The 13,665-nt window shown below is 57.9% G+C and overlaps 1 protein-coding gene across 1 annotated transcript; it reads left to right on the top strand.

Moving 5' to 3' along the window:
- Window positions 1-469: 469 nt before the first annotated feature.
- M406DRAFT_20609 (uncharacterized protein) lies at window positions 470-13,178 on the top strand (the record flags this gene model as incomplete). The annotated part of the gene is given in 13 exon segments (XM_040915465.1): window positions 470-853; window positions 1,038-1,171; window positions 1,271-1,582; window positions 1,673-1,776; window positions 1,841-2,168; window positions 2,239-2,329; window positions 2,360-5,438; window positions 5,518-5,786; window positions 5,802-7,555; window positions 7,664-8,633; window positions 9,051-10,120; window positions 10,204-12,051; window positions 12,125-13,178. Coding segments are annotated over 13 exon segments (11,397 nt in total), but the record flags the coding sequence as incomplete, so codon positions are not given.
- Window positions 13,179-13,665: the final 487 nt, after the last annotated feature.

The following is a 13,665-nucleotide window of genomic DNA, read 5'->3' on the forward strand; positions in this document are numbered from 1 at the left end:
GTAAGGATCTCTAAGGGCCCCAGGGAGGTTTTGGGGGCCCCAGCGGCGGCTGGCACATGAATCCTTTCAACAGTTCCCATGACTTCATCAGATACTGGGCCTCGGCGTCGCTTGTCCTTGAAAGGCATAGAACAATAAACCCAGTGTGAGCCATTGCTATTGCCTCACGATCGAAATCATGCAGCAAGGCACGGAGATATCCGCTAGTTGGTCACCTCCGAGCGATCCAACATGGCATCTCCAGGACCAGTAACGGGGCTGCTATCCAATTGTTGTCTTCCTCAGACTTATTCCTGTTCCTTCGCGGCAATGAGATTGTCCAGTGGTAAATGACACTGCAGTATATTATTAGCGATTGCCAAGTCCACATCCACTAATTACAAGAAACGTAGGGGAGCGTTTAGGGTCGCCCAAGACTGTGTGACATTGAAACTTTTCGACAGCACCGTGTCCCAAACAAAGTGTCAACATGCTCGGATCTGGAGAGCCCATCGCCATAATCGGCACTGGGTGCCAATTCCCTGGCGGCGCAAGCACGCCCTCGAAACTCTGGGACCTCCTTCGTGAACCCCGAGACCTGCTGAAGCCCTTGGAAGATCGATTTAACGCACAAGGTTGGCATCACGACAGTGGGAAATATCATGGACATTGCAACGTCAAAGAGTCTTACCTGCTCGACGGAGATGGAGTGCACCGTCTCTTCGATGCACAGTTCTTCGGCATCAATGCGGTTGAGGCCAACACTATGGACCCGCAGATGCGTCTCCTGCTTGAGACAACCTATGAGGCACTTGAGGCGGCTGGTCAGCCTGTGGAGGCCCTTCGGGGCTCTGACACAGCCGTATACATTGGCGTAAGAAAGATTCAATTCTCTTTTCAGAGTCAATATGTACCTGGTGATTGAGACGTTGAGAATTATGTCTATCCGACAATCACTTTCGTAAGCAGTGGCTGAAAGCTGCGGTTGGCACTGATGTGTCGAATGCGGCATGTGCCATCTCAAGATTGAGCGCTGACACACATACAAACAATTGTAGATGATGGGAAACAGTTACAAGACGGTGATGGAACGGGACCTGGATAGCATTGGGACTTACCATGTCAGTGGCGTTGCGCGTGCCATGATGTCGAACAGGTTATCTTATTTCTTTGATTGGCATGGGCCTTCCTTGTGAGCAAAAATCCAGCTTCGTTTGCGGGTTTTCATCGTCATGCCCCTGGAATTCTTTCTGACAGCTGAGGCTGGCAGGACCATCGACACTGCGTGCAGCTCCAGCCTGATCGCCGTCCATCAGGCCGTTGAGCAACTTCGCTCTGGCAGATCTCACGTGGCGGTAGCCGCCGGCTCGAACCTCCTCCTCGATTCACCGGATTACGTCGGGATGAGCAAGCTTGAGATGTTGTCTCACGAGAGCCGCTCACGAATGTGGGACCAAGATGCTAACGGCTATGCCCGAGGGGAAGGGGTTGCAGCCGTAGTGCTCAAGCCTCTGAGTGCTGCCATTGCGGATGGTGACCATATCGAGTGCATTATCCGGGAGACTGCCACAAATCAAGATGGTAGAACGCCAGGCATTACGATGTGAGGACACACAGCTCCACCACGCTTTCACCTCTCCGTTTTCTTTCCCCTTTGCTTAGTCGTTCTGCGAAAAGCTAACACCCAACATAGGCCCAGCGCTACTGCTCAGGCACAGCTCATGCGCGACTGCTACTCGCGTGCAGGACTCGATCCCACTGACCCAGCCCAGCGCCCTCAATACTTTGAGGCTCATGGTACGAACTGGTAGTACAAGACGTTCCTTCTGTCCGTAAGCACATCTGACGGTAATATACCCAGGCACCGGAACTCAGGCGGGGGACCATGTAGAAGCCCAAGCCATCACGACGGCCTTTTTCCCTGGACAGAGCAGCACGCGGCACAAACCCAGTTGCCTCTTTGTTGGGGGCGTAAAAACCGTCATAGGACACTCTGAGAGCGTTGCCGGCCTGGCAGGGCTCATCAAGACGTCTTTGGCCCTGCAACACGCCCTGATCCCGCCGAATCTCATGTTCAATCACATCAGCCCCAAGGTGGAGCCATTCTATGCAAACCTCCAGATTCCCACATCAGCTGTCTCGTGGCCGGTCATAGGTGATGGGGTACCCCGAAGGGCCAGTTTGAACAGGTAAGTGCGATCTGTAGAATGTGCTAAGAATCGTCATCTTATAATGGATCCTAACATTATGGCCATGCAGCTTCGGTTTCGGCGGCAGCAATGCCCACGCCATCCTCGAGAGTCACACGCCGGACAGACCGACACCAGGCAGTGTGAAGTTGACATCGTTCGTACCTTTCGTATTCTCTGCTGCCTCGGAGACCGCTTTGTCCTCAAATCTGGCCGCTGTCTGCGAGCACCTATGGACAGATGGGGCGCATACGAGTATGCGTGACTTGGCTTTGACGCTGCATGCTCGCCGGTCCCGGCTCCCATATGGCACTGCCATAGCTGCAAACACTGTCGAGGATCTTTGCAACAAGCTGCAAGATAAATGCTCGAATAGTTCCCGACAGCCGGTGGGCATACGGTCTTTCCAACGGCCGGGAGATCAGAAGCACAAGATTCTCGGTATCTTCACTGGCCAAGGGGCACAATCGCCTCACATGGGAGCAGCCTTAATTCAGTCGTCTGAAAAGTGTCGCTCTATCATCGACAAGCTCGAGAGGCGTCTCTCTACCCTCCCCGCGGAAGATCGACCGGCCTGGTCGCTGAAGACGGAGCTTCTGAACGCCGACGCCGTGAGCATCAGCCGAGCTACGTTGTCACAGCCACTGTGCACAGCATTGCAGATCATGCAGGTCGACCTCCTGCGCGCAGCGGGCGTCCAGTTCTCGGCAGTAGTTGGCCACTCCTCGGGCGAGATTGGTGCAGCATACTGTGCGGGCTGGATCTCGGCTGAAGACGCCATCTGCATCGCATACTATCGAGGCTTGCACTCTCACCTTGCGGTCGGCTCCAAGGGGCAACGGGGTGCTATGTTGGCTGTGGGAACGTCCTCTGAGGACGCCCAAGAGCTTTGTGACGAGGATGAGTTCCAGGGACGGGTATCTGTGGCGGCAGTCAACTCCACCGCCAGTGTCACGCTGTCTGGTGACGACGAGGCTATTGAGGAGATCAAGATTATTTATGAAGATGAGAAGAAGTTTGTGCGGCGCCTGAAAGTCGACAAGGCTTACCATTCCCAGCATATGGTCCCGTGCTCCAGAGCCTACCTCCGTTCTCTCCAGGCGCTCGATATCCAGGTTCATGAGGCCAGGGTACCTTGGTTTTCAAGCGTCGCGGGAGGAACATTGATGGGATCTGACATGGCCTCTAGGCTGGCAGGCCCGTACTGGAATGACAACATGGTACAAACAGTAAAGTTCATGCAAGCCATAGAGGGTGCTTGGACATCACAAGGCCCGTTCGATATGGCGGTGGAAATCGGACCTCACCCGGCTCTGAAAGGACCCGCACTTCAGACAATCCAGGACATATCCACCGCCAACCTGCCATACACGGGGGTTCACTACAGAGGCGAGAATGCCGTTGAGTCGTTTGCCAACGCTCTTGGTCAAATCTGGACTCAGCTGGGTACAGTCGACCTCCTAGGCTTCGACACCTTCATCACCGGCCGTCCTGGCTATGAATTCGTGACGGGTCTGCCAAAGTACGCTTGGGACCATGAAAAGGAGTACTGGCACGAGTCGAGATACGGAAGGGCTGTTCGCACAAGATCAGACCCAGTTCACGAATTGCTCGGCCACCTCACGCCAGACTCAACGGAACAGGAGATGCGATGGAGGAATATCCTCTGCCCCAAGGAGCTGCCCTGGCTGAAGGGCCATGCCCTGCAAGAACAAGTAGTCTTCCCTGCTGCTGGGTATGTTGTTGCGGCGGTCGAGGCTGCGGCGGCGAAAGCACGCTCACAAGGTCTGTCGGCTACCCTTATCGAGGTTCTCGATCTTGACATCGGCAAGGCTTTGGCCTTTGACTCAGACGACACACAGATGGAAACAATCACATCGATGGCAGACATCCCGCAGCACGGCCCTACCAAGACTATTGAGGCGAGTTTCCGATTTCATGCAGCCCAAACGACGCAAAAGGGTCCACTGAATCTCCTTGCAAGCGGACATGTACGGGTCTCTCTAGGCGACGGAGACGAGTTTGTCCTTCCACCCAGGGGCCAGTCTGAACATGACGCTTATAACGTCGGCACTTCAGAGTTCTACGACTCGCTTGCCAATCTCGAGTACCAGTACGATGGACCGTTCCGCGCTCTCTCCGGGCTCAGGAGGAAACTCGGGTTTGCCACGGGTTTCATAAGCAACGAACCGACGCGAATGCTGATCCACCCTGCCGTTCTCGACGCTGCCTTCCAGTCTGTCCTGCTCGCCCATTGTGCTCCTAACAGCGGCGGCCTCTGGTCTCTCCATGTCCCCAAAACAATCCGGGCCGTCAGGGTGAACCCTCACCTCTGCCTGGCCAACACGAGGGACGGCCGGATCCCGTTCGACTGCATGCAGCCCGAAGCTATGGATGCTCTGGAGGGTGATGTAGGGCTCTTCGCCGCCCATGGCTCCCAGCATGCCATGGTACAGGTCGAAGCCCTTCAATGTGTACCTTTTGCGAGAGCCAAAGCCCAGGATGACAGAGAGTTGTTCGCAGTGACAGTCTGGGATGTCGCTGTCCCAGATGCAGAGAAAGTTGCTTACGACGGCGAGCCGACGACCGAGCAAGTCGAGGTTGCTCGCATTATGGAACGCATGGCAGTTTTCTTCCTCCGTCAACTCGACTGTGGGGTCCCAAGGGACAGTCCGGCCAGATTCACGGGCGCATACCCTTACTACTTTGAATTTGCGACCCATATCATCTCTCTCGCCAAAGACGGCAAGCTGCCCCTCTGGTCCTCGGAATGGGAAAACGACACTCTAGACCAACTGTCTGCGGCGTACGAGCCTCATCTGCACTCTACGGATGTCAGGCTTCTCAAAGCTGTTGGGGAGAACATCATAGACATCGTGACCGGCCGTAAGCAAGCCATCGAGGTCGGCATGAGAGATGGCATGCTGTCGCAATTCTACGAGCATGCTATCGGCATGCAGGAGAATACGAGATACCTGGCTCGTCTAGTCAAACAAGTTGTCCATCGCTATCCTCATTTGAACGTGCTTGAGGTTGGCGCAGGCACTGGAGGGGCTACCAAGGCTGTTTTCCAGGAGATTGGACGCACGTTCTCTACGTATACATTCACCGACATATCGTCTGGCTTCTTTGAGTCCGCAAAGCAAGTGTTTGCCCCTTTTGTCGACAAGATGACCTTCAAGGTGTTGGATATCGGCAAAGATGCAAGACAGCAGGGCTTCAGTGAGCACTCTTACGATCTCATAGTGGCTTCTGCGGTCCTCCACGCAAGTGAGTATGCATCGTAATCATTCCCTGGACAAGTGTGCCAAATGAACTAACTTGTTTTGTTTCTTCTTTCTCTTCACAGCGCCGAATCTCCAGGACACACTGAGGAACGTGCGACGCCTGCTCAAACCAGGCGGGTTTCTGGTCGTGCTCGAGCTGCAATTTGATAATCTCGCACGTATGGGAACCATCTTTGGGGCCTTCCCTGGCTGGTGGCTCGGTGCTGCTGAGGGCCGCACTCTGTCACCCTGCGTAGACCTGGCGCAATGGGATCACCTGCTCCGAAACACGGGTTTTTCAGGTTGCGATACTGTGGCACCGGTCAGGAATAGCCTCGTCATGCCGCCTGTGGTCTTTCTCTCTCAGGCAGTCAACGGCAATATTAATTTCCTCCGAGATCCTTTATCTGCGCCCGTATCGCCTCTCGGGGAGGACGCTCTGATGGTCCACCAAGACCTGTTGCTGCTCGGCGGAAGCAGCCTTCTGACATCCAGGCTCGTGGGACAGCTCAAGTCCGTCTTAGGTCATTACTGGAGAGCCATAAAGACAGCTCGCACGCTGTCCGATGTGGTCTCCATGAAGATCAGCTCCAACACGACTGTCATGGGTCTCGTCGAGCTCGACGGTCCTGTGTTTGAGGACCTCAACAATTCCGACTGGGAAGCACTCAAGACTCTGCTCCACGATGCAGGCACGATCCTTTGGGTATCGAGAGGTCGCCGTGCCGAAAACCCCTACGCAAACATGCTCGTTGGTCTTGTCCGCTCGGCAAGGAAAGAGATCCCGACATTGGATATCCAGTGCTTCGACGTCGAGGCGGAGTCAGCGCTGAACACGCGCCAGCTCGCCGAGACGCTGCTGCGGTTGAGAGCCACGACCATGTGGCAGCGCCGGGATGGACAGGAGAGCATGCTCATGACTGTGGAGCCAGAGCTGATACAGGACCAGAGCGGCTCGCTGATTATTCCTCGCGTGATCTCAAGCCAGGAGATGAATGACTGGTACAACTCTCTGCAGCGGCCAATCTCGAAACCAGCAAGTATTCAGGATGATCAAGAAAATGTTGGCATCATGGTGGATGACGGACAGGGTGTTTTCCTTCGACAAGAACCGATGCCACAAGGCGGGGAACAGCGTCGCATCCGCGCCACGCATTCTTTGTGCTCGGCTGTTCGAGTGGCCAGGCTTGGCTTCATGCATCTCATCCTTGGACAGGAGTGCTTGTCTGGGGATCAGGTCGCGGTTCTCTCAAGCAAGCATACACTGATGTTCGACTCCGACAGAGGGCTTGCCATGCCGGTGGTTGTAGAAAAAGGCCAGGAGGCTGCGTTCGTGACCTTGCTGGCTCACCATCTTCTCTCGAGCATGATTCTTGAGGATCTGGCCGAAGAAGAAGTCGTGATTATTCATGAGCCGAAGAAGGACTTCGCCGTCGTGGTAGCAGAGGAGGCTGAGCGACGTGGAGTCCTGGTCCAGTTCACCAGCAGCTCGACGACCGCGTCCGAGCCTGGCTGGTATAGTATCCACCCAGCATCCCCAGATCGTGTCATTAATGCCATGATTCCTGCGAACACGGCCGCGTTCCTCGACCTCAGCGGAGACGATGCCAATACCTTGGCTGGAGCCCGCCTGCGCTCGCTACTCCCCAGCTACTGCCGCCAATGTAGCATGAGAAACATGTTTTCTGCATGTACAACTTGGGCGCCACACGGGAGACAGCTACAAATCGTTCAGACTCGGCTGCGAGACTGTGTATCCCGTGCCTCTGCGCATCTAGCGGGTCCCGGCATCTCAACCACCACCACAGTGTGTTTAGACGCACTCGCCCAAACATCCCACAATGACCCTCCACGCCTATCACCGCTGAGTGTCATAGACTGGTCTCGCCCTGCCTCACAGATACCGGTTCAGGTGCAGGATGCTGGCTCGCAGGTCCGCTTTTCGAGCTCCAAGACGTATTGGTTGGCGGGCCTCAGCGGTGGTCTTGGACTGCTACTCTGCGAGTGGATGGTGCGGCAGGGGGCAAAGTATGTTGTCATCTCCAGTCGAAGGCCAAAGGTCGCAGAGTCGTGGTTAGCTAAGATGCGATCCGTTGGCGCCCACGTCAAGGTCTTTGCATGGTTCGTGATGTTTCTCTCTCCCCCCCCCCCCCTCTTCAAGCTGACCTGCTTACTCCTCTAGACATACATTTATATCCCCAACCTGAAACTAATCAACTTGTTTGCCAGTGACATAACCGACAAGGCGGCAGTCTCTGAACTTTACAGCACCATACAATCGACCATGCCCGTCATTGCCGGAGTGTGTCAGGGTGCAATGGTTCTCAATGACACCACAATCCGAGATATGTCACTCGAGGCCCTTGTCAAGGTGACAAGGCCGAAGGTGGAGGGCAGTCTGCACCTTGGCCAGCTCTTCCAGGGAACGGAGAACCCGCTCGAGTTCTTCATATTCTTCTCCTCTGCAGGGTCAGTCCCCGGCCAGCCCGGCCAAGGAAACTATGCGGCTGCGAACCTGTTCATGACGGCGCTCGCAGAACGGCGCCGTCGACAGGGCCAGGCTGCCTCAGTCATGCACCTTGGTCCTGTGTTTGGGGTCGGGTACATCACCCAGCAGGGGGCACACGCCGAGGTCAAGTCCGTGGCTCACGTCTGGGTTCCCATCTCCGAGCAAGTCGTCTGCCAGCACTTTTCAGCCGCCGTCATCGCAGGACGTCCTGGGTCCTCGCCCAGACCCCTCGAGACGACGACTGGCTTGGCCAAAGTCGCGTTTCCTCAGGACGCCGGTCCGTTCATGAGCCATTACACGCAGGATCGGGCCACCTGCACCATGGACGTCTCCAAAGACCGATCCAAGGTTCCGCTGCAGACACAGCTCGCAGAAGCGCAGGGCCGTGGCCAAGTGGCCCGCATCATCCGAGAGGCCTTCCTGCTCAAGCTGAGCATACTGCTGCAGTCTGACCTGGCCAAGCTGGAACAGGCCGACCCAGCCAGCCTGCGTCTGGACGAGATGGGACTCGACTCTTTGATGGCCGTGGAGATCCGCGGCTGGTTTGTCAAGACGCTTCAGGTCAACATACCCGTGCTCAAACTCTTGAGCGGGGCTCTGGTCTCTGAGCTCGTCGATATCTCGGTCGACACCATGCCGCGGACGCTGGTCCCGAATATCGACGACGATGCTCCTGATCTGGCCACAGCGGTCTCCGAGCAGCGAGCCGAGCCTGTGAAGACAGACGGCCAGCCGTCACTAAGCCAGACACACCGGATCGACAATACACTGCTCAAAGCTTCGGCTCTGCAAGCCCAGCCGAAGTTGTTCACACCAGACTATACGACCGAACCGCACCAGAATCGTCACGCTGGTCATGCCTCCCAGAATAACCCTTCTCAGGGGGCTCACGTCGAGTTTCTCCGTTCCGACCTGGGGGCGAAGGCACATCCTCGGCAAGCGGATGAAGATAAACTCGTCGTTACGTCCTCAGTGCCCATCCCATTCCAGCAAGCGCAGGTGGAGGAGCCTACACCAGAGGACTTGTCAGCTTCATCCTCGTTCGAGAATAGTGATAGTCTGGATTCAGGCTCGCAAATAGCGACATCAAGCGACGGCGACCTCGAGAAGCCAATCCGTCCGCCTACTCCCTTTACTCCTCCGGTTGGACAAGCTGAGGAGAAGGATCTGCTGGCATCGGTACCTTGGCCTGGACTGGAGAGGGTTGTGCGCCTGTCGTTCAGCCAAAGCCTCTTCTGGTTCTCTGCCGCCTTCTCAGACAACCCGGCGAACCTCAATCTCACAGCCACGTTTCGGCTGACGGGGAAGATGCGCGTGGAGGACTTGAAGAGGGCGGTCCTGGCGCTTGGCCAGCAGCACGAGTCTCTCAGGACAAGGTTCGTCGCCAGTGACTCCGAGCCGAAACAAGGCATCATGAAATCGACTGCCCTGCGTCTTGAGCATTACACAATCCGGGACGATCGCGAGGTTGATCTCTACACCAACGACATACACAGCCACGTCTACGATCTCGAGAGTGGCAAGACTGTGCGCCTGGCCTTGGTGTCCAGATCGGCAACACAGCACTTCTTCATCATTGGTGTGCATCACCTTGCCATGGATGGCGCGTCCTTTCAGCCTCTGATGAGAGACCTCTTGAGCCACTACACGCAGAGACACCAGGAGATCAGAACAATGCAGTACGCGGACTTCTCCGAACACCAGCACAGCACGCTCGCATCTGGTGGCTTCAAGGACGAGCTCGACTTCTGGAGGACGGAGCTCGCCGATCTGCCGCCGACGCTTCCCATCCTGCGGATGTCGACGCTTGCCTCGCGACCAAAACTGCAGGCATATGGAAACAAGGCTGTGGACATGTGGATCAAGCCAGACACCAAGGTGCGGATACAGGCTCTCTGCCGCAGATGTCGAGCCACCCCCTTCCACTTCTACCTCGCTGTCTTTAGGGTGCTGCTCTGGAGATACAGCGGGGCGGAGGAGTTCTCCATCGGCATTGGAGATGCGAACAGGACTGAAGATGCTCTCATGGACACTATTGGTGATCTTGTCAACATGCTGCCGTTGGTCTTCCAAACGCAGGGTGCTGTGCAGTTTGACGCACTGGTGCAAGAGACGCGGGCCAAGACTCACTCGGCGTTGGCAAACTCCCGAGTGCCCTTCCAGCTTCTGTTGAAGGAGTAAGTGCTCACTCAAATCTACAGTGATTGGGGAAGCCAAGGAGGGTTTGTACGACCTGCTAACCGCTATTTTTTTGCTCTAGACTGGGTGTTTCACGATCCGCAGTAACCACGCCCATCTTCCAGGCCTTCATAGACTATCGACTGGGCCGAGGAGAGACGATGCGCTGGGGGGACTGTGAGCTGGAGCTACAACAGTTTCGCCCCTCGAAGCTGGCGTACGACGTGGCAATGGACATTGTTGATAATGCTGACGGAGACTGTCACCTCACGTTTGTAGTGCGCGATGATCTCTACAGCCAAGAGGACGTGGAGCAGCTTGCCAAGAGCTACGTCCTGCTCGCCAGCGCGTTCGCCTCACAACCAGACAAAGCTCTCAAGGAAGTGGACATCTTTGATGAGGTTGAGATCGAGGAGGCCCTCAACCTGGGCAGAGGCCCGCTCTACCAGTCTCGCCATTGGGGCACGACGGCCATTCACCGGATCGACGACATGGCCGACAAGTACTCTGGGAGGACAGCTGTGATCTCCGAGGACGGCAGCACGGAAACATACGAGAGCATCGTTCACCACAATGTCCACAGGATCGCCTCAGCGCTCCTTGCTGCTGGCGTCACGCAGGGATCGCGGGTCGCCGTGCTCCAAGAGGTCACTCCTGGCTGGGTGTCGTCCATCCTCGCCATCATGCGCGTCGGCGCCACATACTTACCGCTTGACGTAGGCACACCCTGGGCTCGACTCTCTGCCATGGTTCAGGACGCCCAGCCCCAGGCCGTGCTTGTGGATGCGTTCACCCGGCACAATGTGGGCGAGCTGCAGCGCAATGGCCTCCAAGTCGTCGATGTCTCAAGTCTGGGTCCTGGACAGCAAGTCCCCATCTCGGCCACTTCGGACGGGGTGGCAACCATTCTGTACACCAGCGGGTCCTCAGGAACCCCCAAGGGCATCGTGCTGCGTCACCGCGGCGTCAGCTCCTGGCTAGAGCCCTGTGGGATGCTGTACGGCTTCAGACCCAGCGGCGAGGTGGTCCTGCAGCAGAGCTCGCAGGGCTTCGACATGTCGCTGATGCAGATCCTCACGGCCCTGTGCTTTGGAGGCAGCGTGGTGCTGCTCCCCAGGAGGCTCCGCGGCGATGCCCGCGCCATCAGCGACATCATCACCCGTCACGGCATCACGCACACTTTTGGCACGCCCTCCGAGTACCTCAGCTGGCTCCGATACGGCGACTCCGAGGCGCTGAGGACGTCCTCGTGGAAGACGGCGCTGGTAGGAGGCGAGGTGCTCGCGCAGGCGGTGCTGATGGAGTTTGCGGCGCTCGACAAGGCGGACCTGCGCTTCCACCACATGTACGGGACCACCGAGTCGACGTTCTGCGCGACGGTCTCGGAGCTCGAGTACACAAGAGAGCTATCGAAACCAACAGCGTCTGGTGTGTCGCAGCCTGGCTATGCCGCGGGCGTCGCGCTGCCCAGCTACAGCGTGTACATCCTCGACGAGCAGAAGCGGCCTCTGCGCGCCGGCATGCAGGGCGAGATCTACATTGGCGGCGCTGGCGTCGGCGACGGCTATCTCAACATGCCACGCCTGACTGCGGAGACGTTCCTGGCAGATCCATTCGCCACGGCAGACGACCTGGCCCGAGGCTGGACGATGATGCAGCGCACAGGCGACCTCGGCCGGTGGTCTCGAGCCGTGCACCACGGCGCCGTGCTGGTCGAGGGCCGCATCTCGGGCGACACGATGGTCAAGCTGCGTGGCCTGCGCGTCGACCTGCGAGAGGTGGAGGGCGAGATCCTCCGCGCCGGGGCTGGCATGCTCGCCGAGGCTGTGGTGTCGATCCTGCGCGCCTCGGCCGACACGCCCGAGTTCTTGGTGGCCCATGTCGTCCCTGGCCCTCTCCTTGCGCAGGAGAAGGGTTCCCTGGAGCTGCAGTTTCGTCAGGTTCGCGCGCAACTGGGAACTCCCGCTATACATGCGGCCGGCGTTCATGATTGCGCTGGACAGCTTGCCCCTGATGTCTTCTGGCAAGCTGGATCGCAAGGCAGTTGCTGCGCTGCCGCTGCCCAAGGACGAATCCGAGGCCGATGGTGTCGTCGTGCTGCTGACGGCCACGGAGGAGAAGCTCAAGGCCGTCTGGGAGGATGTCCTCTCGCACGACCTCGCCAGCGTGCACAGCATCACTCCGGATACGGACTTTTTCCACATTGGCGGCACATCGCTCGTGCTCCTTCATCTGAGAGAGACCATCCAGACGCGGTTCGGAGTTGCTCTGAGCCTGGTGGACCTCTTTGAGGCGAGCGTGTTGTCGAGCATGGCCCATCGCATCCAGGGCCAGGTCGATGCGGCGGAGGTCATTGACTGGGAGGAGGAGACGGCGCTGCGTCCTTGCATGGCACAGCTCGACAGTGCTCTGCTCCAACACGTGCCGCCGTCTCAGAGCAGGGTGGTCATCCTCACGGGCGGCTCAGGCAACCTAGGCAAAGGGCTCATCCGCGCCATGATAGCAGACCCAACCATCAAGGAGATCCACTGCCTCGGCGTGCGCAATGCAGCCAAGCGCACCGACATGCAGGGCCTCGAAAAAGTCACTCTGTACGAGGGCGATCTGCAGCAGCCTCGCATCGGGCTGGCCGAGTCCGTGCTCCACGATCTGTTCAGCCGCGCAGACCTGATCATCCACAACGGGGCCGACATCTCGTACATGAAAACATACCCGTCCCTACGACAGTCCAACTTTTTGGTCTGCAAGGACCTCATCCAGTGGAGCCTGCCGAGGATGGTCCCGTTCCACTTCATCTCGAGCGCGGGCGTCGGCAACTTTGCACCACCCGGCGCGCCCCTCTACGCGTCGTCCCTGGCCGCCTCGCCGCCGCCCACGGACGGGTCGCACGGCTACACGGCCGGCAAGTGGGCGAGCGAGGTGTTTCTCGAGAAGCTGGCGGCAAGACACCCGCGCTGGCCGGTCTGCGTGCACCGCCCCACGCTCATCCTCCGGGACGACATCCCGGCGCTGGATGGGGCGCACAACCTCCTCGGGTACTCGCGCAGGATGGGCGCGGTGCCTGCGTCCAGGGGGCGAGCGAGTGGGGTGGTGAATGTGGTGCAGCTGGAGGCTGTCGTGGAGGGCGTGCTGGGCTGTGCGCTGTGGCGGCCGCAGCAACAACAAGAAGGACAACAGCAACAAGAAGAAGAAGAAGAAGAAGAAGATGGTCGTCGTCACGGCGCTGCACAGGACCCTCCTCACCACCGACATGGCAAGGTGCACTTTGTCAACCACGCAGGGGCGCTCGACCTCCCGTTCAGCGACATGCAGAAGTGGTCTCTGGAGCGGACAGAGGATGGGTACGTCGGCTTTGGCGGTCTGGCGCTGGAGGAGATTCCCCTGGACGAGTGGGTGCGCAGGGCGAGCGCGCTGGGGATGCATCCTGCGATGGCGGCTTTGATTACCAGCTTCTCCAAGGACGAGGAGGTTGCGTTTCCAATTATTGCAGAGAAGGGTGCGGTCGAGGAGGACGTCGCTGGTACGGCGCTTCCTTTGAACGCGG

The sequence above is a fragment of the Cryphonectria parasitica genome, assembly GCF_011745365.1.
Source record: "Cryphonectria parasitica EP155 unplaced genomic scaffold M406scaffold_6, whole genome shotgun sequence".
Taxonomy (NCBI): Eukaryota; Fungi; Ascomycota; class Sordariomycetes; order Diaporthales; family Cryphonectriaceae; genus Cryphonectria; species Cryphonectria parasitica.